The sequence below is a fragment of the Crocuta crocuta genome, unplaced genomic scaffold (genome assembly GCF_008692635.1).
Source record: "Crocuta crocuta isolate KB4526 unplaced genomic scaffold, BGI_CrCroc_1.0 scaffold68, whole genome shotgun sequence".
NCBI lineage: Eukaryota > Metazoa > Chordata > Mammalia > Carnivora > Hyaenidae > Crocuta > Crocuta crocuta.
In genome coordinates this window covers 732,636-757,491 of record NW_027532426.1, presented here as the reverse complement: position 1 = coordinate 757,491, position 24,856 = coordinate 732,636, and the positions used below count along the sequence as shown (strand labels likewise).

General features: G+C 55.0%; 4 protein-coding genes across 6 annotated transcripts in view; 1 reads left to right on the top strand and 3 right to left on the bottom strand.

Annotated features, from left to right (window-relative positions):
- The window catches only part of DNAJC7 (DnaJ heat shock protein family (Hsp40) member C7), a 27,093-nt gene extending 26,872 nt beyond the window's left edge, over positions 1-221 (bottom strand). The window contains exon 1 of the mRNA XM_077779244.1: positions 114-221. Within this exon, the coding sequence (XP_077635370.1) occupies positions 114-190 (77 nt within the window). The 5' untranslated portion in view covers positions 191-221. The remainder of the gene's footprint in view (positions 1-113) is intronic.
- Positions 222-2,705: 2,484 nt separating this feature from the next.
- NKIRAS2 (NFKB inhibitor interacting Ras like 2) lies at positions 2,706-6,893 on the top strand. Its single transcript, XM_077779116.1, has 4 exons — positions 2,706-2,826; positions 3,782-3,889; positions 4,284-4,525; positions 5,213-6,893. Exons 2-4 carry the CDS (start codon positions 3,796-3,798, stop codon positions 5,450-5,452), a joined length of 576 nt encoding a protein of 191 aa, XP_077635242.1. The 5' UTR covers positions 2,706-2,826; positions 3,782-3,795; the 3' UTR covers positions 5,453-6,893.
- Positions 6,894-6,992: 99 nt separating this feature from the next.
- ZNF385C (zinc finger protein 385C) overlaps positions 6,993-24,856 on the bottom strand; it is a 29,312-nt gene continuing 11,448 nt past the window's right edge. For 2 of the 3 annotated variants that reach the window (XM_077779115.1, XM_077779113.1), the window contains exons 2-8: positions 15,973-16,121; positions 13,940-14,050; positions 12,381-12,546; positions 9,790-10,083; positions 9,081-9,274; positions 8,697-8,807; positions 6,993-8,228 (exon numbers count right to left, since the gene is read on the bottom strand). In XM_077779115.1, coding sequence (XP_077635241.1) covers positions 7,992-8,228; positions 8,697-8,807; positions 9,081-9,274; positions 9,790-10,083; positions 12,381-12,546; positions 13,940-14,050; positions 15,973-16,121 — 1,262 coding nt within the window. In that variant the 3' untranslated portion in view covers positions 6,993-7,991. The remainder of the gene's footprint in view (positions 8,229-8,696; positions 8,808-9,080; positions 9,275-9,789; positions 10,084-12,380; positions 12,547-13,939; positions 14,051-15,972; positions 16,122-24,856) is intronic. The other variant, XM_077779114.1, reaches the window with a different exon arrangement.
- CUNH17orf113 (chromosome unknown C17orf113 homolog) overlaps positions 16,538-24,856 on the bottom strand; it is a 9,794-nt gene continuing 1,475 nt past the window's right edge. Inside the window, exons 2-3 of the mRNA XM_077779112.1 lie at positions 20,337-21,074; positions 16,538-19,044 (exon numbers count right to left, since the gene is read on the bottom strand). Coding sequence (XP_077635238.1) covers positions 17,560-19,044; positions 20,337-20,879 — 2,028 coding nt within the window. The 5' untranslated portion in view covers positions 20,880-21,074 and the 3' untranslated portion in view covers positions 16,538-17,559. The remainder of the gene's footprint in view (positions 19,045-20,336; positions 21,075-24,856) is intronic.

Sequence of the window (24,856 nt, the reverse complement as noted above, 5' to 3'; positions counted from 1 at the left end):
AGGTCGCGGAGGGCGGGGCGTCGCCAAAACAGGGGCTGCATCACAGAAGGGACGGGTTTCCAGGGACCACGGAGCTGCAGCTCGCCCCTTCCACCACCCTGGTACCCGGTTACCTCTTCGCTTCCTCGTCGTCGAGCAGCTCTGGCTCGGTCGCCGCCATTACCACATCGCACTCCGCGGCAGCCGCCATCTTACCGCCGGGACCAAAGAGGCGGGTGGGAGGCAGGCGGTGAAGAGCACTTCCGGCTGGAGCATCGAGCAGCTCGGCGGCGCTGCGCCCAGAGGGGCTCCCTCGAGCCCGTCTACCATCGAGAGGCTCTGCTTGGGGCCAGAGCGGCCTCCCGCCTCCGGAGGTCCACGGTGGTCTCCGCGCCGGGCCGGGGGCCCAGGGACGGTTCCTATGCGTAGGGGGCGCCACTTTACCCGTGGGTCGGAAGTGAGGGGTACAAGAAGGTGATGCCTCTCTAGGCCTGAGCTCTCCTCAGTAGTCTGAGAGCCTCGTTGCCATAGCAACTCCCAATCCTGGAGAGTCTCCAGTAAGGTTTCGGAGAGTCTGGGTTGGGTTGGGGACTCGGTGACCCAGGAGTCTGGAGGGAAAGAGCTCTTACTACTACCTTCCTGACCTTGGAGTGTGTTCACAGCTTCCTCCCGGGAAAGGCAAGAAGAGACACTTTGAGCCCAGTTCCCCTAGCTTTCATCGGCCCTTGGAAGCCCTGCCCAACCAAGCCAGGGGAACGCAGGGCGTCTTCACCCCGCGCCTTTCATCCCCACTGGATCTCCAAGCAACAACTGGTTCATCACCCTAATGACGCCGACCCTTTAATGAGGCTGCTTTCATGTCAGCTGCCTGGGAGTGCCATCTCAGCATTAAGCCTAGGGAGGGTGGCACGGCGCCCCAGACCCTGCCCTGGAGTTTAAAAGGCAGCTCTCAGGGTGAGGTCCCTGCTCCATAGTGTCCCCAGTACTCATCCTTTATAGAAATACCGTGCTCAGCACGCTTGTCTTGCAGAATGCAGTCTGGACTGGGAACTCGGACCAATCGTAGTCATGGGTTTGAATAAAACTGGGGTTTTTTTGAGGTTAAAGTTTTAAAGTTGAGAACTAAAATAAGAAGGGGGCAAGTGAATTTAAAAAGGATCTACTCCTTTCTTCCAGTAAAATAGTAAGTGCCACCCTCAGTAGGCTTCTTGGAGGCCCCCGCCTACCACAGTGCCAAGGGAGCGGAAGCCACACCCACCACTGGGTAGAGAAGGATGGGAGAGGCTCAGTGGGTGGGAAGAGAGAAGTCATTCACCCAATCCATCCAGCCAATCATTCACTGGCCTCTCCAAATTACCTACTTGGGGAGTGTGCTAGATTGGGCGGGTAAAGACTCACAGACCACCTGCCCTGCTGGCCAATGGCTCCCAATCTATGGTCTAAAGAAGGAAGCCAACTTGTCTTTGTAACATCTTCCCACTGTGTGTTCTTTGCATCTAAGCCAATTCATTGACTCCCATAGCTTTAATTTTAGCTGTAGATGACCCTCAGCTTTGTTGATATTTCCAACCTAGACCTCTCACTTGTGAGTTCTAGATCTCTATATCCAATTATCTACTAGATTACTTGGATGTTTCGCAAATCCTGGAGACATTGATATTTAAGTCGAATTTGTTGGTCTCTCCTCATTCCTCAACAAAAGAAAAAACAAATGCTGTATTTGATTCTCTTTTCCTGAATTCCTCATATTATCAAATGGGCTCACCATTCAATTGGTCACCTAATTAGAAAGATAGGAGATATCATGAACTCCCTTTTTCTCGCTCCTGACTCCTAATTTATCACCAAATCTTGTTGATTCTCCTACCAAATGTCTTCCAAATCTATCTCTATTCCATACCAAGTCAGGCTCTCCTCATTTTTATTTTTAAAACTTGAAACTCTACCATAGTCTCCCAACTGGCCCCTTGTCTCATCTCCATTCTTTACTCTTCTGCCAATGACCTTATTAAAAACAAAAATGACCATGTCACTTCACTGGCATAAAACATATCAATGGCTTTCCACTGCTGTTAGGATACACTTTGAACTCTGACCTAACACACAAGGTCTTCAATTATTTGCCTCTTTTTACCAACAATATTGAACCAAAATACTTGTAGTTTCAGAAAAATGCCATGACTTTTGCCATGCTTCCTTTACTCTTTCCTCCCACACCCTTCAAATCTCAAAACAGACATAACCTCCTCCAGGAAGTTTTCTGTGATGCCCACTGTCCTTGAAGTCCAATGCTTTTTGCCGTGCTCCCATAGCACCTCCAAAATAGCTTTTACCATGCTGTCCTGTAATTGTCGGTTTAGATATCTAGCTCTTCTAGATGGTGGCATTCTCATGAGCAGCTACCTTGTCTAATAACTACATTTTTTCTCAGCCTGTGGTTTTATAACTGGCACAGAGTAGGTGCCCAGAAGACATGTGACTGATAAACGATTGAATAAAAGACGTGTCACCGCATTACGGTAGCCTTTAGAGAAAGAATATTTGGGCATCAGAGAGACCAGCACCCTGCGTCCAAGGAGCCTAGAACCGTGTGCTCAGGTGTGCAGCCAGCGCAGGTCCCGGTTTTCTACCCGTCATTCTCCCCTCCGGCCTCTGGGGGCGCTGTGTGCCCGGCTCCTGCTAGCTGCCGCCGGAATTGGCCCTGCCAGACGGAAGCTGGGGGGCGGGGCTAGACGGAGCCTGGAACGACCCGGGAGGAAAAGCGGAGTCTTTGTGGCTGTGCTGCCCCTCCCCTAGTCCCGGCGCGCCTGGAGGGGCCCAGCCGGGGTGCTGCGAGGGCTCCGGGAGGTACGGAGCTGGCAGGCCAGGGTCGGCCACCGCACCCGCGCCGCTTTAGGTGGCGAGTCTCTGCCTCCGATTCTCTCTGGGGGCCCCCTCGGGAAATCGGTGGCGGAAGCCCCTCTGGCAGTCTCTCTTGGGGTATCCTTTCATTGCTGGGCCCACTATATGGGGCCCCGAGCGGGGAGTAGGTGTCTGTATCAGGAGTTTGCTCGGGAGGTCTCTGTCTAGGACACCTTTTGGGAGTGCCCTCTGTATCTGCTCTCTGAGGCGATCCTCGTCTAGGGTTTTCTTCTGGGAAGCCTGTGTTTGGAATGCCTTCGACGAGATCTCTGCCTGGGAGGTTTCTGTGTCTTAGCCTCATCTTGGCTTATCAGTTCAAGGGCAGCACAGATTTTCTCCTTTTTCCCCTTAGATTCTTTTGCTCTTTCTTGTGTGATGTTCTTCATCTTAGCCATGGACCTGACTGGGAATTAGAGGGAATGAATTGTTGTCCAGATAAATCATACAGGGAAGCAAAACCCTGTCCTCATTTGCTCACTCTTCAGACGAAGAGCGACTTAAGACAAATCCACACAAAATAGCATTCCTGCTTATTTCTCCGTGGAGGCATGGCTCAAGTCAGGAAGCTAAGCCGGAGCTCCCTTCCACATCCTGCGCACAGAAAGGAACCCGGCCAGTGTTTCCTTTAAACCAAAGCCTTCCTTCCTCCTTTATGGCAGCATTTACTGAGAACTTGCTCTGAGCCAGTTACTGGTCATGTAGTTGGAATAACAAAGGTGAATAAAGTACAGCCCACTGTCCAGGGGCGGACATAGACACATCACAGCCGTACACCCTGACCAGAGTAGGGGACAGACGGTGCCGAATCCCTGAGCTTCTGAGGTTCAGAACCTGGCTCTCAGTTATAGGAGGTCTGCCCTCTGTTTTCATCCCACCTCACCCAGTGTGCTTGTTCTTCAAGGTTGAAGGCTAAGCATGGGGAAGAGCTGCAAGGTGGTCGTGTGTGGCCAAGCGTCTGTGGGCAAAACTTCAATCCTGGAGCAGCTTCTGTATGGGAACCATGTAGTAGGTGAGTTGTTGTTGGGGGTAGGGACATGGTGGAGGAATAAGTAGGATTTGATCATAACACAAAAAGGCTAAAAGCTGCTGCTGGTGGTTATTTCCCAGAGAGTGAAATCTACATAATGACCTTAATCCCAGCATATTGAAATCTGGAAAGAGAAAACCCAATATTTGCGATAGGGAGGAAAAGCTCTCAAGTCACACTTCTGCTTAGCAGGGTATTAGCATGAGATTCGTGCTGTTCCCCAAGTCGTCCAGTCCTGCCAGACTGTCGGTCCCTGGCCATCGGTCCTCAGCCCCACATTCCTTTCATTCTCTGGCGGATTGGCCTGTTAGGATATACTCAGTCACTCATGTTTCCCATCCTTCTACAAACAAGTTTTCTCCTCATTTTGTCCCAGGTTCTGAGATGATTGAGACTCAAGAAGACATCTACGTGGGCTCCATTGAGACCGACCGGGGGGTGCGGGAGCAGGTGCGTTTCTACGACACCCGGGGGCTCCGGGATGGGGCCGAGCTACCCCGGCACTGCTTCTCCTGCACTGACGGCTATGTCCTGGTCTACAGCACGGACAGCCGAGAGTCCTTTCAGCGTGTAGAGCTGCTCAAGAAGGAGATCGACAAATCCAAGGACAAGAAGGAGGTGTGTGGGGGGGGGATCCCTTCTCCACCTTCCTAGCCTCATTCCAGCTTCTAGGGCCCTGAAAAACATGTCCAGGGGTGGGGTTAGAAGAAAGAGTGGGCCCCGGGCTGGCTTTTGGGGAGCCTGGCATGGCTCTGTTTTTCATTCATGCCCCAGGAGGTGGGGTAGGAGCTAGAGGGGGGATGGAGGCCACTGGAGGGTGTCTTCACCCCTGCAGGTGGCCGTCTGTTGAGGCAGCTCAAGCAAAGAGGCTTTCCTTTAGTTCTAGAGGTTCCTGACCTCACTCTGGAAGCCCCCACTAATCTTTATGATGGTTCCTTGCTCTTGTCGTTCTGCTCCTAAATCCTCCTTTAGGCTGCAGGCACTTGGGGAGTGTTCCCTCGCCAGCTGTTGAGCCAGAAACAGACTGATTGCTGGTAATGAGCAGGCACAGGTGATCCAGGGCTTGCACGAGAATGCCTGGAGGGAGGCCAGATGGAGGCTAGAATTTAAACAGAGAAAGGAGCGCAAAAAGCAACCATCTCCCTCTCCCCAGTCGTTTCCAGCGTACAGAGGCGAAACATTAGCTGTTGAGACTTTCTCTTCCGTTAGGACCTAGTTAGGACTCCTAGGTCGTTGCGAGCCCTCACACCCAGTCTTGAGGCCCACGGTACATCCTCGGGCCTCTCCTCTGTCCCTCTTTTTCAGGTCACCATCGTGGTCCTTGGCAACAAGTGTGACCTGCAAGAGCAGCGGCGTGTGGACCCAGACGTGGCTCAGCACTGGGCCAAGTCCGAGAAGGTGAAGCTGTGGGAGGTGTCTGTGGCTGACCGCCGCTCTCTGCTGGAGCCCTTCGTCTACCTGGCCAGCAAGATGACCCAGCCCCAGAGCAAGTCTGCTTTCCCCCTGAGCCGCAAGAACAAGGGCAGCGGCTCCTTGGATGGCTGATAGAGCTGCCGTCCCTCCCCAACCTTCCCGGCCCCACTCTGGCTTCTGGGGCGCAGGGAGATCTGTCCAGGGGTGGGGTTAAGCATGCTGTCCTTCCCAGGCCAGGCAGCTGGGCTGTCCCAGGCTCGGGTCACTTTTGCTCCCTCCCAGCTGTGGGGAGTGGAGGAATCTAGGTTAGTGTCCCCCCAAGCCTCCCTCCCGACCAGCTCTCCTCACACCTGCCCTCCATGCCCTGGGGCAGTTGTGGGTCAATGTCCACTTCCACCTGCCCTGGACGGGACACTGAGCTGCCATGCACAGGTGCCCAGTCTAGGCTCTGGTTCCTGTCACAGGGGTCCCCCACCTGTGGGCGTCCTGCCAGTGACAGACACATACCCACACACACACTCACTCACACTTCTGGCAGCCTGGACTCCCAGAGGAAGGGCGTCCAGGTATTGTGTATGTGCGTGGAGACGTGTGCACACGTGCATGTGTGTGCATGCCAGTGTCCAACTCTGACCCCCTCGTCTTTCTCCTGTCCTGTCTTTGGCTGGAAGAAGCCAGCCTCCCGGGAAGTGTCATTTTCTGCTTTAACTCCTCCCCTCTCCCCCATTGTTTTGCTTCTTCTTCCTGCTCAGGGAGCACGAGGCCCTCATTGGCTGAGATGGAAAGGAAGGAAGGCTGGGCTGCCCCAGCTGGCTTTGGGACCCTGCAAGGCCTTGCCTCTCTCTGGGTTTCAGTTTTCTCATCTGTAAGGTGACGGGAGTTGCTTAGATGATCTTCTGGATCCTCTCCAGCCCTCTGAGTGTATAACGCCTGAGGCTTAGGGCTGGCAGTTACTGTACCCTTTGCTTCTCCCTCTTCAAGGTGCTATGCCTACTGGCCCTGGAAGCCGAGACACTGCTCTCCCCCAACCACCAGGGGGCAGGCGTGTACTGTCCGCTCTAGTTGCCAGAGTGGCCGCCCAGTGCCCTGTCAGCCCGCCTCACACCCGGTGCAGCCTGGTCTTCACCCCTTCCTGTGGTTGCTTTCAGCTAATAGCTGGACTTCTATTTATAAATTACCTGTGTTTATAGGCCTGCTGCCATGGTGAAGGCTGGACAAGGTGCTCCTCTAGCCCTTCCTTACCTCAGATGCCTGCACAGAACAAGGCACACTAATAGCAGCTTCTCAGGAGCTGACGGATCTGTCGGGGCTCAGAGGGTGGTTACACTTTCAACACGCTATAAAGTGAGCTTATAACCCACAACTTCCCGTGTCCACTTGGGGCTTCTAATGTGCACACCCAGCATGGATGAGACACCAGAGCCAGGTGACCTCTAGTCCACACCCCTTCTCCCCGAGATGGGAGAGGTGAGCAGGGCAGGGCTGGGCGAGTCGCATTGGGGCATATACAGGCTCAGGCTTGAATTCATTTATTGATGCATTGGACACAATAAAACCACAACTGTTATCAAAAGGTTTCCCTTCCCTCCCCCCTTCTTGTCCTCCTATTGGAAATACCTAAAAAAGGAAAAGATACAGGTGGATACTGGCAAAGTCCCATATTGTGGGGTGACAGCAGTAATGGGGTGGGATGGAGGTTGTGACATTAACTCTGACAGCGTGGAAATGGGTCTCGAGGGTGTGAGCCTGGGTCCCAGCACTCAGCTTCACAGTGAGGGGGCTGGAGTCGGCTTGGGAGGAGGGGCAGCTGGGTTTAGTGTCGGGGACCAGTTTGGGTTGAGGAGCCTTAGGGGAAAGCTCTTCTTTTGGGACCCCTGGGGGAGTTGGTATTGGCTGGGTCCCTAGTCTGGAGAGACTCAATGCCGCCCCCCCCCCCCCCCCAGCTGGGGTTCAGGAGCAATCAATGAAAGGCTGAGGAGAGAGCTGTGTGGGGTTGATGACTTCCTAAAACTGGGCCCCACCAGAAAATCACCCTTCCCTCCCCTCTCCCAGCCCTGTCTGATCACAGCAGAGGAACCCCAAGATCTTTCAGCCCCAGCCCCACCTTGGCTTTGCTCCCCACAAAGTCTTCTTTCACTCCTCCAGGGTCACCTTGTCCAGATCACCTTGAACCCTGTCCAGCTTGAGACCCCATCTGCCAACTTCCAGTGATTCTCCAGAGAATCCAGTGAATGAAGAGGGCTGCTTCTCTAAACTTCTTCCCGGGCTAAGTCAAGATTACTAGGGGCTCTGGCCATGGGGTTCTAGGTCTCGAGTTGGGGAACTGAGAGCACCATGGGGCTGGGGCTAGGATTTTGCATAGATCTTTGGGACTTCTCAGTTTGCTCCCAGTAAATCAGGCTGGGCAATGCAGGGAAGCCCAGCGCTGGCCTGAGGAGGCTGGGGAAAGGGGAGTGGAAGGTCCTGGGCCAGGAGGGTTGTAGTTGAATCCTTAGTCCAGACTGGGCAAAGGGCAGCTGCCCTTAAAACTAGCCCAGCTCTTCCTAGACCGGGCAGGAAGCTCTAGGCTGTAAATGGCAGTCTCCTGGGTAACGGAGAGCACTGAGGCATCTCATGAAGACGAGGCAAGGACAGTGACTGCTGGGTGCCAAGCCCTGCCTCCCCAGGAAGCCTAGTAGGGGGCAAAGACGATGGGCCCCGTGGCAGGGCGGACGGCTCCTGCTGGGGTGCGAAACAGAGCCGGGCCCAGGATGGGAGCTGGGAAGAGGGTGGTGGCTGCTGTGGGGGCAGGGCGGAGGGCCAGGGGCCCTGGCAGAGCACAGATGGCTGCGGCAGCGGCGGGGATCGGGCTGGGCAGGAAGCGGGCCGCAAGTGTCTTGGTGAGTTGCTTCTGCAAGGCCAGTTTCGACTGCAGAGAAGAGGGAGAGGAATGGACACCGTGTGACCGGGGAAAATCCCAGCTCTCCCAGGGCCCCATCCTTAGGCGTTCTGTTGCAGGAAAGACGTGCCTTTTAGGGTTCCAAACCTAAACCCTTCCCGCCCCCACCCCCCAAACATCATTCCAAAAGGCTTTCTCCACCACCTGTCTTCCTGCCCAGAGGAAGGAGGCTCTGGGGGGTGGGGGCAGAGATGGTCTCTAGGAGATGCACGCCCACTCCTCACTCTTGACCCTGAGATTACTATCTTGGGCCCGCCTCCCCGGAAATTCCTCTGGGCAGATCCCAAGATGGCCCAAAACCCCAGCCCAACTCACTCTCTGCCCAGGGAGCATTAAAGGGGGAGGTAGCTTCCTTCCTGCCCCACCCCCACCCGTCCCCCCAGCTTGGCCTTCTGGCCCACCCTCTCCCCTCTGGACCTGGGGCCTGGAGACAGGTACCTTGAGGATGCTCACAGCCAAGGCTGCATGCTTCTGCAGCTTACTGTGCTGGCTGGATGGCTTGGGGGGCTTCCCAGCCAGGCGGTCTTTGTGCCTCCTGCTGCTCAGGTGCTAATGGACAGACAGACAAACTGGCAACAGGATAAGGAAGCCCAGGGACCCCTAGATGTCTCTATCCTCCTCCACTAGCTAACCCTCCTCCACCCATGAGTCACACGTTGGACACACACCTACTGGGTATCACCCTGGGAAGGGAGGTGAGACCCAGCCTTGGCCCCTCCAGGAGCCCACTGCCCCTCCAGCCTCGCTCCTCTTCCTCCTCTGGCTCCTTCCTGTCTCCTGGCACCGGCCCCACCCCCTCAGCCCTGCCCTAGCTTCTCCCACCTGCTTGAGTTGGGTCTCTGAATTGACCTGGAGCTGACACAGGGCACAGTGAAAGGGGGGGCTGGGCCCCCGGCGGCCGCCCTGGCCCCCTGCCACTTTTTTGGCCTTGTGTCCACCTCCCCGGGGCACAGGGCGGCCCCGGCCCCTTCGAGGAGCACCTCGCTGACCTTCCACCATCCACCGGTGCTTGGCTCCTGAGAGGGAAGGAAAGATAGCCCGTGAGCACCCAAGAAGGGCTGCCAGGGCTGTGGAGATGCCTCTGAACTAGGTCAGTCTGGCTGCCCCCTGAAGCCGCCAGGCTGCTCTGCACATACTCCCCCCTCCAGCCGCCTGAGGGTTCTCTTCCCCCCTCCACCAGGCCTCCCAGCTTTTCTCGTTGCCCCCCACCAGCCTCCCCAGAACGCCTTCCTGCAGGGGAACCTCGCGGCTTCCCTTGGCTCCTGTTCCTCCTGGGTCTGACCTAAGGACAGATGGAGGAGGTGCTTACTGCCTTCTCTGAGTGTTCAGTTCTTGCTGCTCCCAACTTCTCTTCCCAATTCTCCCACCTCAAGCATTAGCAGGAGAACCCCAAATGCCCACCCAATCACAGCTGAACACAACACCTCTGTCATGAAGACCTTGGGCAAAGTGCCCAGAAACTCCAGCCCGTCTGCTGCTGTGGAGGGTGTCTCCCTGCCCCACACCTCCCCTGGATTCTGGGGCCACTGACCTGTGTTGTGAGCCTGAAGCTGGGAGGCGGAGTTCACTGTCACCTTGCACGTGGGGCAGTAGAGGCGCCCCTTCTCGCCCCTGCCCTCCCCACTCACTCCGCTTCCCACAGCAGCTGCCGCTGGCTCGGGCCCTGGCTCCTCTCTCCCAGGCTCTGGGGAGCAGGGTGGGCAGGAGGAAGAGGAGGAAGAGGAGGCAGCATCCAAGAGATCTGAGTGGGCCGGCTCTGTCGGCGTGGGGTCCGGAGTCAGTGGTGGCTGGAGTTGGGGGCCAGGAGGTGGGGCTGCAGGAACAGCTGGGGAGATGGAAGGCATCGGGTTAGAATCATCTGGAGACCATGATTTTAAGTCGTGACCTATTGGGAGTGGCAGGGCAGAGTGGAAGCGTCCCCTGGCATAGGGATGACCAGCAGTGAGGTCTAGACTCCACTCTCCCACCAACTCACGGGGGCCGACTTAGGCCTCTTTAGGCCTCAGCTCCCCCATCTGAAAATGTAGACTTGGACAGAGTGGTCTCAGATCGCCCTCACAGCCCCTGGTACTTTACAGTTATTTGCTAACTGTTAAGTAAGTGGAAGTCGCCAAAAAGATGTGCTGGAATATTCATAGAGCGCTATTCATAATAGCATAAAACTGGAAACTATCCAAATATCCATCAACAGAATAGATTCAAAAAAAAGAAAAGAGAGGGAGGGGCGCCTGAAGTCGGTTGACTTCAGCTCAGGCTTGTGAGTTTGAGCCCTGCATCGGGCTCTTCTGCTGACAGCTCAGAGCCTGGAGCCTGCTTCAGATTCTATGTCCCTCCCTTGCTCTGCCCCTCCCTTGCTCATGCTCTGTCTCTCTCTCAAGAATTAAAACAAAACACCCCAAAAAACATTTAAAAAAAAAAAAAAGAGAGAGAGGGGAGAACCTGGCTGACTCAGTCAGTAGAGCAGGCGACTCACAACTCCGGGCTGTGAGTTCGAGCCCCATGCTGGGCATGGAGATTACTTTAAAAACAAAAAAATATATATATATATTAAGTTTCTTTAGCGTTTATTTATTTTTGAAAGGAAGACAGAGCATGAGTGGGGGAGGGGCAGAGAGTAAGGGAGACAGAATTCAAAGCAGGCTCTAGGCTGCAGGCTCTGAGCTGTCAGCACAGGGCCTGATGTGGAGTTCGAATCCATGAACTGTGAGATCATGACCTGAGCCGAAGTCAGACACTTAACTGACTGAGCCACCCAGGTGCCACTAAAAACAAAACAAAAAAGTCTTTAAAAAAAGAGAGAGCTGTACAGTCAAATGGAGCACTTACACAGCAATAAAAAGGACAAACCACAGCTGTATGTGACAGCACGGAAGAGGCGGGACACAAGAGCCCCATGCTGTAGGCGTCACCAAAACCAGGTGCAACTGATGGATGGCAAGAAAAGTCAGGATCACCTGGGGGAGGGGTGGAAGTGGTTGAATAGTATCACCCCAACATTCACATCTGCATGGAATCTCACAATGTGATCTTCTTTGGAACTAGGGTCTTTGCAGATGTAAGTAGCTGAGATCACAGTGGACCAGGGTGCACCCCAACCCAATGATTGGTGTCCTCATAAGAAGACCACATGGAGGGGCACCTGGGTGGCTCAGTCAGTTAAGCGTCCAACTTCAGCTCAGGTCATGGTCTTACAGTTTGTGGGTTCGAGCTCCATGTCAGGCTCTGTGCTGACAGCTCAGAGCCTGGAGCCTGCTTTGGATTCTGTGTCTCCCTCTCTCTCTCTGTCCCTCCCCTGCTCTTGCTCTCTCTCTCTCTCAAAAATAAATTTTAAAAAAAGAAAGAAAAAGACCACATGGAGACACAGAGACACGGGGAGAACGTGATGTGAAGACAAAGGCAGAGATTGGAGGGACGCATCTACAAGCCAAGGAATGCCAAGTCTTGGCCTCGGGCTCCAGAAGCTAGAAGACAGGCATGGGACAGATTCTCCATCCGAGCCCCCATGAAGAAACCAACCCCATCGACACTTGGATTTCAAATTTCTGACCTCCAGAACTGTGAGAAAATAAACGTATGTTGTTTTCAGCCACCAAGTTTGTGGTCATTGATTATGGCAGCCTAGTAAGCTCGTCCAACAAGGTGGTGACCAGGGGACCAAGAAGGGCTTCTGGGTGCCTGTTTCTTGATCTCAGTACATTCAGACTGGGAAAATTCATCGAGTTCAACACTTGTGATGTGCGCCTTTTTCTGTATGTATGAGACACCCCAACACAGTCAAAAATAATAATAATATACCGGGGCGCCTGGGTGGCTCAGTCAGTTAAGCATCCAACTTCGGCTCAGGTCATGATCTCACAGTTCATGGGTTCGAGCCCCGCGTTGGGCTCTGTGCTGGCAGCTCAGAGCCTGGAGCCTGCCTCTGATTCTGTGTCTCCCTTTCTCTCTGCCCCTCTCCTGCTCATTCTCTCTCTCTCTCTCTTGCTCACTCGCTCACACACACACACACTGTCTCAAAAAATGAATAAACATTAAAAAAATAAATAATAATACGCAGAAACCTCCCAACCCCTCACCAGAAACCAGATTTGGGTTGGGGAGAAGGAAGAAAAGTTCAGGACTGACCTTTGCTCTGCGACTCTCCAGGGGACCCACTGGCGGGAGTCGGGGTTGGGGACACTAGCACCCCATCCTGGGCCAGGGTTTGTGGCCTCTGCTTGCTCTTGGCAGCTTCAACAGCCTTGAGTTTTCTGGCATGTTTGTGGCCTTTGTAATGTGCTTCAGCTTGGTTCTGGGGAGGGGAGGGATTGGGGCCACCATTTATTTGCTGATTCCGCACACCCCATCCATGAGCTGGCGAGGGGCAGGGCTCTGGCCAGACAAGAGGTGAATCCTTGTCATCACAACACGTGTGTGGCCTTGAGGTTTACAGAACTCATTCTCATACATGAGCCTCCAGGCAAGCAGCCTCTGGCTTCAAATTCTGTCTCAGCCACTTTATTAGCTGTGCATCCCTGCACAAGTTGCCTCACTTCTCTGAGCCTCAGTTTGCTGACTCGTAAACTTTGTGATGACAATACTGACCTTAAAGGATTATGAAAATTAAAAAAAGAACATGAGTGACAAAGGCATAGTGTATACAGCATGTGCTCAACAAATGTTAGTTACCAGGTTCATAAGTGCACAAATGGAAAAAATAGAGCAGTCCTCATGCTTCGGGTATGTGCACCCCAGAACATTCATCCCTTTGTTCAGTTTTTCAGCAAGTAGTTACTGAGCATTTGCTCTTTGCCAGGCTCTGTGCCAGGAGCCCAGCATGAAAAAGACACGGTCCTTCCCTTGGAATGAGGTCTTCCTGTCCATCTCTTGCAAGGTTCATATAACCTGAAAACCTAGAGGGAACCCCTGAATCTAGCCTGTTCATGTCCTCCCCTCTTCACCTAGGGGTCACTGCTTGTTGCTTCCAAGCATAGGAAAGACAGGCCCCCATGGCCACTCCCTACACCCTTTCACCAGAGCAGATCTCTCCAAACCCCACAGCTGTCCAGACAGAAGGTAAATCTTCCCTGGGAGGCCAGAATGAGGCTTCTTCACTACCTAGGGGTAGGCGGTGGTAGAAAGTATGTTGGCCTTGGGGTCAGCTGAGCCTGGGTTCAAATCTCAGCTCTGCTACTCACCAGATGTATGACCTCAGACAAGCCACTTAACCTCTCTGAGGCTCAGTTTCCTCATCTGAAAAGTGGGGATGATAATAGTGCTTCTATCCATCAACAAGGTATCATGAGAACTATTTAAGATGATGGGCATGAAAACATTCAACACATTAACTTGTCAGATGCTTTAAGAACTCAGCACCAGACTAGGAGCGGATGGCGGCCCTTGGGACCCAGAGCAGGAAAGGGCAGTCTTCTCTCTTGCCGAAGGATCCAGAACACAAGAGAGAAGCAGGAGGGAAATGGAGTCCCAGGGCCATAGAGAGGGAGGGAAGAGGTAGAGGAATTTGGGGAGAGGGGAGGGTGGGATGGGTAAAGGACCGGGTGTGCCTCTTCTGCACCCAGGGACAGAAAACATGGACCCCAGTCCCTTTGCTGGCCTTATTCCTCCAGAAAAGACCCCGGAAGCCACTGTCCAGCCCCCTCCCTGCCCAGCCCCCTCCCCAATCTGTTTCCACTACTCCCTCTCACCGCTGAGTTGAACCTCAGGTGACAGATGTTACAGGAAATGAAGAGCTTCTTCTTCAGAGGGGAGGGGACCCCAAACGTGTGGCTGATGACAGCTTTCTGGATCGGGTCCATCTGTGAAGGGGGTGGGAGGGCACAATAACTACGGGGTCGGCTCGGGAAGGCGGGGGGGGCGGGCAGTGCAAAATGCCAAAAACTAGAGATTATTGACAAAGGCAGGGATCAGGCCATAGGAAGACCTTCCCCATCCTTGGGGATAGGGGACACACAAAAGAAACAGTCTCTTCCCTGGCTGACTTTCTCTGTCCGCCTGGGTTTCTGCTTAGAGGCAGCAAGATGGCCAGGGTGACCTCCATGCTCGGAGAAACAGAACCCTGTCCTGGTGATCACCTTGGCATCTCTTGTTGCCCCTCTGGTCTCTGTTTTTTTTTTTTTCCCCTCATTCACAAGAATCACAACTATCGGGACAGAGTTAGAGGCAGGGAGAAGCAGGGAAGGGACAAAGAGTCTTCTGTTTGAAATCCTCTCCCGTAACCCAGCCTTGCGCTGGGCCCGTGGGCTGGGGGAGAGAAGGCTGATCTCATCAGGTCTGCCTCTGTCACGGGGCCTGAGAGGGGGAGAGCAGGGCCGGGGCAGGGGGGGTCCAGGAAGGGAAAGGTGGCAGCACCTGGAGGCCAGAGGGTTCCCTGAGCAGCAGGATTATTTGTTTGGAATATTAATTTATGTGTTTTTTTTTTTTCCTTTTCCTTATTTGAACCATCTTTTTTTCTTCTATCAAACCAAGCCTCATGTTCCTTTTTCTCAGGGCCTGGTTTGTTGGACCAAAAGCAGAAGTGGTCTGGGCTTGCTTATCAAGTGGAACTTTCTCAACCTTCCTGAGAGAAGAGAACAGAGGCTTTGTGAGAAAAGCATGGCTTCAGAAACTTCCCTGAGAACAGAAAGAGGTTCTAAGCCTCACCTAGCAGCACCTAGGACCAGGGGCAGGCAGGGGACAGGAGAATGGCCGGCAGGGTCCCCAGCAAGGAGGGTGAAAGAAACTTTACCCACTCCCAAGGGACTGTGTGCTTGAACAGTGAGTGTGTCAGCAAGTGACAGAGGGGACAGAGGGGACTGAAGAACAGGGGGCCCTCCCCAAATGGCTCAGGCTTCTTCAGACCTCTGTGCGACCTTGGAGGTTGGAAAGGAGGGGACTCCTAAGGGTGACTGAAACTGAATTTCCCACCATCTTGTCAGGATGGGGTGGGTGGGGCTCCTTGATTACATTTGAAGTTTTAGAATTAAAGTGGGGGTTACTCCTCACAACTCATATAGTGAAGTAACATTCATGCTCCCTACACTCGTCATTCACACACATCCACACATGGAAATACACAGACTGGTAAACACACACATAACACATAAGCCTACAGGCAGTTAAGAATCACAGAGCCATGCAGAGAGATACACACTCACATGCGTACAAATGGCACACTTGCATAGACACACAATCACCCAAACCACACACACACACACACACATGCTCAGAGGTCAGAAACACACCAAACACGTACAGAGTTGACACAAAGACACAAAAATCTCTCTCAGACACACAGGCACACACGTTAATTACATACAATGATTTAGGCACAAAGAGATAGTTACACACACCCACACACACACATACACACACACACATTCCCATCCACAAGGAACACACAAAGACCCACAGAGGGACGTGAACTAAAATAGAAGGGCACACCACCCCACATGCACACAGACCTACAGAGATCACCCGTAGATGCCCCTCTACAAAAGCTCAAGTGTAACCTACAGACTGCAGGCCCAGCGGTTGTTGCTGGAACCATCCTCAATCTCTGGCCTAAGGGAAAGCTGGGCCCAGGGGTCCCCACTGGGGGTGGGGGTGGGGGTCGCCTAGTCACTCTTGGGGATGTCGCTCCTACGTAGATGCAGCTTCTGAGAGCCAACCCCTCGGAGCCCACCTTCCCCGCCCACCCGCAAGCTCGGCCACAGGCCCCCACCCGCCAGGCAGCCCGTACCGTGCTGAAGTTGGGGGTGAGACTGAGCGGGCTGGCGCCATTGAAGTGGAAGGCGAGCAAGTGCTTGAAGTCCAGCGGGGGCTGCAGAGGCCTGGCAGGCAGGGGCAGGGAGGCCAGCAGGGGGCTGGGGGCGCTGGAGGCCGGGCCTGCTGCAGGAGGAAGAAGGGCAGGGTCTGAAACGGGGAGCCACGGGGCTCCCATCCACCTCCACAGCCAGAAAAAGTGGCTGATGGGCTTCTTGGGTGTGGAGCCGGGGCAGAAACTCCTGTCTCCCTCTTCACAAAGTCGCACTGGCCAAGCCGAGGGCAATCACCGCCCATTTCTGGGCCTTTCCTCTCCACAACTAGGGGAGCAGAAGCAGGGAGACCACGGTTTGGGGTTTCCAGTCCAGGAGGATGCCCTTCCCATCCCTTACAGAGGTAGCATAAGTACCCCAGTGAATCCCAGCAGGGAGTTAGGCCAAGGAAGGGAACAGAGGAATCCACACACACACACACACACACACACACACACACACACACACACACACACGCACACACCACGGAGACTGCGAAATGCACCGGGTTTCCAGTTTATTGCAAGTTAAACCCAAACCCCTCTCTAATCCCCACACATTCACAGCAAGGCTGACAGAGGGGATGGGAAACCCATTGGAATCTGAAGGGATGTGTCCCTGCCACCCCACCCCAGCTCTGGTGAGGCCCCAACTCCTCCTAGGAGGCCAAAAGCCCCCCAGCCCCTGGGTGTGGCCTGAGGCTGGTCCTCAGAGTTGGCCCTCCTGCCCTGTGGTTTTACAGTCTTTGGTCTTAAAGGTCTGAAGCAAGGGCCGGGGGAAGCTGGGAACTTTGGGGAGCAACTAGACTTTGAGGAAGAAAAAAATTAGAAATAAATCCAGTCCGTTGAAACTTTCCTGGACTCCGTCACTGCAAAGCCATAAGAAGTCCTTTTCCATTTTTTGTGGGTTAACAATACACAAGATAAGATAGATTTGTTTTACATTTATAGATGCTTAGGTCTATATACAGAAGAGCCTCAGGCAGCCTATCAGTGGGTAGGGGAGAGAGGCCACCACCCCTACTTCCCTTGAACTGGTAGCTTGTGCACAGAGAGGGTGCTGTGCTGTGTCAAAACCAAGGAAATCATCTGCTCTCTCTGGTCATATCTGAAGAGAAGTGATGCTGCCAGGCGGGAAGCTAATAGCCAAAGATCCATTCTCCTTTCCCTCAATCCCTGAGACCCAGTCTTCCTTTCTCCCTCCAACCAAGTCTCCTCAGCTTTTCTATGGCCCAAACCTGGGCTGGGTCCAGAGCGGAAAGGGTGAGCTACTCCTTGCCAAACTCTGGCGAGGGCAGGGGCAATATTGAGGGTGTCTCCAAACCTAGCATCTCTGTGGGTTGGCCCAGGGCCCTTTCCTCCACAGCCCACGGGGCTGGGTTAGTACTCAGGGTGGAGCGGAGGAAGCACGGAGCAGGTGGCTGGAGGCCACAGTTAGGGGGTCAGCTAGGGTGCAGCACGGTCACATCTGCCTTGGGGCCCCTAGGGTGCTCAAGGCCCCAGGCTACCTGGGCGTAGGGAAGGAGGCCGCCCTCACGCGAGCTGCGACCCCAGGAGCCCCTCCGCCCACCCACTCTCCAAGAACTCCACAGCCAGCGCAAAGTCAAACTCATGCAGCGGGGGCCCATCCACGGCGATCTTCACCGCCGGGCCGCCCCGGCCTTCCCCTGCCCCGCACTGCCCCCACCACCGCAGCTCCCGGCCCCGGCCCACCTTGTCCAGGAGGCCGGCGCCCGCGGGCAGCGCCAAGGCCAGGGCGGCGAGGGCGGCGAAGTCTGGGAAGAGCTCGTGCAGCTCGGAGCGCGCGCACGCCAGCTTGGCACACAGGGCCCGCGGGCCGAGGCGCCCGAGGCTGCACACGACGCGCTTGAAGAGCGCGAAGTCGCCCAGCGCCCTCTGGCGCACCACGGCGGGGGCGAAGGCGCGCAGCAGCACCCTCAGTGCCCCCTCGCCGTGCGCGCCCAGCTCCTCGGGTGCCTGCGGGTAGCCGCGCGGGTCGAAGATCGCCGCGAAGGCGGCCACGGCGTCCAGCGAGGGCCCGGGGTAGGAGTCCCGCAGCCCCCGCCGCATGGAGTCTAGGAAGGCCCCCCGCAGCCGCTGCAAGCCCCGCACCGCAGCCTCCGAGTAGCCCACCAGCTCCACGCCGCGGTAGGTGCAGGGGCCACCGCCCAAGTCGGAGCTGCAGGACGCCAGCTCCTGCAGGAAGCCCTGGAGGCGCGCCCCACCCGAGCTGCGCAGGGCTTGGAGGGAGGCTCCGGCTGCCATCACCAGGGGTTGCAACAAGGCCAAGTCCGGCTCCTCTGGCTGCAGGACAAGGGAGAGCTTCTGCATGGATGGCAGAGTGTCCAGCAGCACGTGCGTGAAGGCCACGAAGGTGAACTGGCGCAGGGCGAGGGCCAGGGCCCTCGCTGTGGGGGAGACTGGGGCAGAGGCCTCCAGTGTGGGCACCAGGCAAGGCCAAGCCTCAGCTACTGCTTCCACAATAGGCAGCAATGAGGCCCAGGGCACTGGCCGCGGTCCTGCCAAGTCAATAGCTGCGAGGTCCAGTGCCGCCCGCAGCTCAGGGACCATGTGGGAACTAGGGCCACCATGGAGGCGGAAGAGGGCATCCAGCACACTTTCATATTCACTTAGGTAGGCAGGGGGCTCGGGATCTGTCCGGCCAGGGAGGCAGTGTAGTTCGGTGAGCAGTGGGCAGGCGGCCCGCAGTTGTGGGCCCACGCGCCCAAGGCGGTCACTGGGGAGGCTCGAGCTGAGCCAGGCCAGCTTGGGTGCAGACACGCCGAAGGCCTGCAGGATGTCCAGGAGCTGGCCAGCGGTGGCCTCACCCTCCTGTAGCTCCACACTGCCCAGGAAGGTGGTAGCAGGCTGGCCGTCACAGGGGGACACCGAGGTGGCAAACAAGGCCAGACTGTGGGACTCGGGCCAGTCCCTGGTCTCGTCCAACACCAGCCCCACATATGGGGATGCCTTCAGGCGCTGGCAGGCCTCCGTGTGCAAGACACTGGCAATGGCCACCTGGGACAGCCGGGGAGAGAAAGGAAAGGACAGAGTTAGGCTCGTCCTGAGAGGGGAGGCAGCAGTACTGGGGAGAGAGAGGGCACAGACCTTGGGGGCAGACAGACCAGTCCTAGCTTTGCATCTTACCAGCTGTGTGACCTTGGGCAAGTCATCTTACCTCTCTGAGCCTCAGTTTCCTCAGCTCTGAAATCAGACTACTGCCTGCCTCTAAGCTCCTTAAAAGGTTGTTGTCAGTTGGGGTGCCTGGGTGGCTCAGTCAGTTAGGTGCCGGACTTCAGCTCAGGTCATGATCTCCTGGTTTGTGAGTTTGAGCCCACAAGCTGTTTGTGCTGACAGCTCAGAGCCTGGAGCCTGCTCGGAATTCTCAGTCTCCCTCTTTCTCTGCCCCTCCCCTGCTCACGCCCTCTCTTTCAAAATGGAATAAATGTCAAAAAAATTTTTTTTTAAAAAGGTTGTTATCAATTACAAATGTTGCTGTCCATCTAAGTGTAAAAACGCTTTAGGAACCATAAAGATTCTACAGCATTTGGTGTGTGCTTTGATGGCATTGGCTCAATTGGCCTCATTCCTGGGAGCCTCCCTCCACTCTGCCGCTTGGGGATTAACTGATAGACACGTCCCCTCCCAGTTACATAGAACCCCAACTGTGTGCTCAGGTTGTCTGTCTGTCATCACTCTGTAGGATGAGCTCGAACTCCCCTACCCTCACCCCAGCCCCTAGGACCCACACAACTGGAACCTAGGACAGAGCTGCCAGTTGCATGCCCCCTGGGGCCACGTGGGTGGTATTGGGCTCGAAGTGGGCCAGGGATACACCCAAGGGAATGGAGAAGCCCTGGGTCTGCTCTTCCTGCCCTGAGAGCACAGGGACCGAGCATTTCAGAAGTCACAAATCCACATTTTTATGTGTAATCTCTCACTTTTTTTTTTTTTTTAACTTGGAAACTAATTTAGGTTTTCCAAAAGCACTGTGAAAAATCAACAAAATATATCTGCGGGCCGACTGAGGCTCCAGGCTACCAGCTTGCAACCTCTTGCGTAGGCAGTGAGGGAAAACCTCCGTGCCCCTGAGGACAGGGCCTGGTCTGGCCTCTTTGAGGCTGTGCCCCCAGCAGCTGGCCCGGGGCCTGGCACGTGATCCGCCTCAGTGAAAGGTTCTGCTGGGTGAAGGAAGGTATGAATGAAGTGCTCTGGCTGTTGCCCGGGGGCCTGTCATGCTGGCGCTGCGCCCAGACAGCCCGCTGTCCTCCCTCCTCAAGCCCTCCCCCATACCTCTGGCTGCCACCCACCTGCATGTCCCTCACCCTCCTGGGGCTGTAGTAATCGCCATGCTCCGTGCCCAGCAGCGCCTGGCACAGGTTGAACCTCTGCAGCTCAAGCAGGGCAGAGCAGCGGTCGTCGGGCACATCCTCCTTGGCCATGCAGTACACCGTGGTCAGCACCGCGACTTTGGCCGGGTCTACCTCCACCTTGACGCCGGCTGAGGTGGGGGTGGTCGCCAGGTCTGGGTAGGCCCCTCCTCCCTCAGCCTGGCCCTCAAAAGTGGGCTGGCCCCGGTTGACAGCCAGAGCCTGGCGGTGGGCCCCGGAGGTCACGTGGCGCAGCAGGGCGTGGCGCTGGAAGTTGTCGGTGCCCACGGTGAAGGCGTTCTCGGCTTTGCCGTGCTTGTTCCGCACCAGGGCCTGGCGGCACTCGAGACAAAACATTAGCTTCCGCTCGTAGTCGAAGTCCAGCCAGCGGAACTCCTCTTTCCAATGCTCGTTGAAGTAACGTTTGCACTTCTTGTTGGAGTTGGAGGCTTCTCCCGCTGGTTTCTTCCCCGGGGGTACCATTCCTGCTCGAGAGGCAGGGTACCCCCGACCCCTACCCAAATGCTCTGGTCCCCCAGGCTCCCCCCACACACAGCGGCACCTCACTTGACAATGGAAATTGGTGAGGAGGCAGGAGGGGAGCAGCGCGCCAGGCTAATGGGGACCATCCAATCTAACTTAGCCGGGAACGTTCATTCCCGCTCTGCCGGTGGGAGACTGGAGATGAAAGAGAGATGAAAGGGAGAGGCGTTAGGGGGTCCGTGGTGGGTTCATGCTGCCCCACTCCCCAGGTGACAGGTGGAAGGGCACCAAATGGGGAAGGGCTATTGGGAATGGTGGGCTCATGCAAAGGGCCATAGAATGTTATCCAAAGTGGGGAAGGTTTGGGGGCCCCCAGCCCACTCTGAGGGTCTCCCTCCATCCAGGACAAGACGCTGACTAACTCTGACTGCTAGAGCATGTCAGAACTCAGCTCTGGAAAGATTGGCACTGTCTATGCAACCGCATTTTATAGGTGAGGGCCTGGGTCCAGGTGACAGCGGCTCTCAGGGCCCATGAATAAGTTGTGACTGAGCCAGGACTGAACCTCAGACCTTGACTCCTCACTCAAAGGGATGGCCAGTCTCTCCAGTCCATCATCGCTTATTTCATCGGAAGGAAGTTAACACAAAGCTGAGCTCCTGGAGCCACGGGACCAAGGAATGTCCTTTGTTTTCACTGGACCTCCCTTCCCTGAACATATACGTGGGTGCACTCACACACAAACTCCCTGATAGTGGGGTTCTGGGAAGGGAAGCCCAGAAGTGGGGGCCAGGCCCCAGACAGAAGGAACTAGCTGGTTGGCTATACCTCGCTCACTCTTCCACCGCCCTAGGCATGGTGACAGGTGAACCGTTCAGGACCAGAAGGCCATGTCCAGCCAACGGGCAAAACCAGCCAGCTTCCTAATTATCCCTCGAACCTGTCCCCTCCTCTCCATGCCTACTAGTAACAGCAGTAATGACCATTTGTCAAGTATGAACTTGGTCAGGCCTTGTGCTAAGGACTTTGCAGTGACTCTGTGAGAAGGCTAAGACCACTCTTTCAAGTATTCTGAAGGTGGTCTCAACCTCATTTTGGAGAGGAGGAAACGGAGGCTGGGGGACTTTAGGTGACTTGCCCAAGGTTCCAGAAGCAGTAAGTGGCTGAGGCAGAGTTAGAATCTAAGTCCTCCTGCCCCCAAAGGCCACGCTGGTGTCACCTGGCTTATACACCTGCCTCTGCCTCTGCGGGCATGCCCCCAGATTTGTCCCTCGCCCAACAGCCAGAGGGGGAGCTCACAGATCCCTCCTTCCACCTCNGCCCTCTAGTCTCCCATAATTCTTTGCTCATGAGTCTTGGTGATACAATACGGTAAACTCAGGGACTCTCTCTGTAGCTCTGCACTTGGTTCCCAGAAGGCCAAGATCATGTTTGTTCACTTTGGGATCCCTAAGTGCNCCTGCTCACGCTCTCTCTCTCTCAGAAATAAATAAAACATTAAAAAAATAAATAAAAGATTAAAAGGATTTACTTGGGCTCTATGAAAGAACCTCTCGTGTCTGAGGCTATCGTTTAGATGATTCTGGGCTCTGAGAAAGTGGTGACTGTCTTGTCTTCCGGATACACCTAGCACCCTCCCTGCACGGAACCTAGCACTTAGTGGGTAAGTACAAGGGCAGATGAGCAGAGCCCCAGGTGCAGCCTGTTCCGTGCAGGGGAAGGTGCTCCCTGTTGCTGCATGTGGTGAAATCAGTCAGTTCTCTCCCCCCAGATTCCCCCGAGACTGCTCACCCCACCCTCCTTGAAACATGCTTTTCTCTTGGCTTCCAAGATCTTATGTCCCCTGGGTTTCCTTTCTCCCATCAGCACCCCTCTACCTCTGATGGCATTTCCTCCTCCTCTTCCTAACCTAAAACTTTCCAGAAAGTTCAGAACCATCCCTGCTGGTCACCCTGAAATAAACAAGCCCAGCCTGAGCCATTCCTCTGGGTGCCACACCTCTCCTTTGAACCACGTTCCTGGCTCTTCTAGATGGAATTGTCAATCTGTTCCTACAAATATGCTCTTCTCCCAATCATCCCCAGCTCAGGAAATACCTGCTCTCCTACCCAGGTGCTGTGGCCAGAAATATGCCCCCTTAGCCCCTGCTCTCTTCCTGGGCGCAGTCTGTCCACAGGTGCTGTCGCCTCCACCTCCACAATCTGCCTCTAACTTGTCTCTTCTCTCTGTGTCGCTGCTACCAGCCTTGTCCAGGGCACCTGCGTCTCCTGCCTGGACCAAAGCAGTCATTTTCTGATGGCACCCTGGGTTTCCATTCACTCTTAACCCTCTCTGAACCATCTGGACCTACAGCAGCTAGAGGTTTTGTTTTGTTTTTCTAAATGTACTGCTTAAAACCCCTCTATGACCTCTTGTTCTCTGAGGCCAGTGTCGGATCCCTTTTGAGGTCTGCCAAATGCCCAGGTATTGCTGACTTCTCTGGTGGCCACTTGTGCCTCTCTCCCCTTCCAGCTGCATTGGCCTTCCCTTAGTTCCTCAGAGTGCCAGGTTCCCATCCCCAGGGCCTTTGCACATGCTGTACCCTCTTTCCAGAATGTTTCTACCCTCCATCTCAACACTTTGCCTGTCTCACTTCCCCTCTGGTCTTAGCCTAGCTAAGAAACCCTCTTCCCGAGGAGATTTCTCTATCCCTTCCCAGGAGGTCCCCTTCTTTTCTGTCACTGCTTCCTGTTTGTTTCCTCCATTGTACTCCTCACAGTTTACAAATCTGCTTATTCTCTCTGCATTTCTGTTGCTTGGCATCCTCCCCCCACCCCCCACCTCTCCCTCTCTCTCTCCCTCTCTCTTAAGAATGCAGGTTTTCTGAGGGCAGGAAACATAACTTGTTCACATCTGAACCCCAGAGAAGGGAACGCTGCCTGGCACCCAGTAAGTGCCCCACAAAATTTGGGGAGTGAATGAGGAAGGAAGCACCAGCCTTTAAGCAGAGAGAACAATGGAGTGGGGCCTTGGGCACCTATTGGGTGGCTAAAACAGCTGCCTTTGACCTCTCTTCCTCCCAAGATCCCATGATTCTGTGATCCCGTCCAGTGTACCACCCAAAGGATCTTTGGGGAGGAGGTGCAAGTCCAAGGTGGTACCTTCAAAGGTTTGCCAAGTCCCTTCCGTATACCTAGAAACTGGCTATCCTGCCCCCTTCTGCAGAGGGATAAAATTATGATGGCACCTGGGGTGTTTTCGATAAAAGAACAAAAGACTAGGTAGGGAGGCTACATGGGAAGATGGATTCTGAAACCGCTCTGTCAGATATGGTAGCTAGTAGTCACATACGGCTGTTTATAGTTCAGCAGAATTAGATGAACTTTTAGAATTCAACTCCTCAGTTCACTAGCCACATTTCAAGTTCTCAATAGCCACGCGGGGCTACTGGCTATTTGTGTTAAATGGCCAGGGCAGAGAACATTTACTTCATCCCAGAAAGTTCTGTTGGACAGTGCTGTTCTAAATAGCCTAGCCAAAGCATTGGCATTCCCCTCCCTACCTCAACCTGAAGGAACCAGGCTGCATGGGGTGGAATATAAATAAAATGTGACTATGTGACTGACCAAAGGTGACCAGGGGCGTGCACCTGTCAGACCCAGGTCCCCCACACCTCTCTCTCCACACCCTGCCCACCTGGACGTGAGCCAGCACAACTTGTGGGATCCCTGGAGCGACTGTGTGTTGGTCTGCGGTCCCCACTCCACCCTGGCAGGTCAGCCTCAAACACAGTGCTTACCTCGCCCCAGGATGGCGGTCCCCAGCCTCCTCCCCAGCCCCTTTTAGGCCCCTTCCCTTCCGGAGCCCCGAGGAAGATCCGCACTCCGGGAGAGGACCTGGGGAGGTGGGGGCTCTCCACTTGCCCCTGGCCAGGACTCCGGACTCGTGGGCTGGGGAACTTCCTCTGGGGGGCGCGTGGTGGGGGAGCCCCCGATGGC

Excerpts from the sequence above, each read along its gene's own strand:
- NKIRAS2 (XM_077779116.1), top strand. The coding sequence starts at position 3,796 with ATGGGGAAGAGCTGCAAGGTGGTCGTGTGTGGCCAAGCGTCTGTGGGC. Across the intron at positions 3,890-4,283 it reads GTATGGGAACCATGTAGTAG|GTTCTGAGATGATTGAGACT; the intron begins GTGAGTTGTTGT and ends ATTTTGTCCCAG. Across the intron at positions 4,526-5,212 it reads AATCCAAGGACAAGAAGGAG|GTCACCATCGTGGTCCTTGG; the intron begins GTGTGTGGGGGG and ends CCTCTTTTTCAG.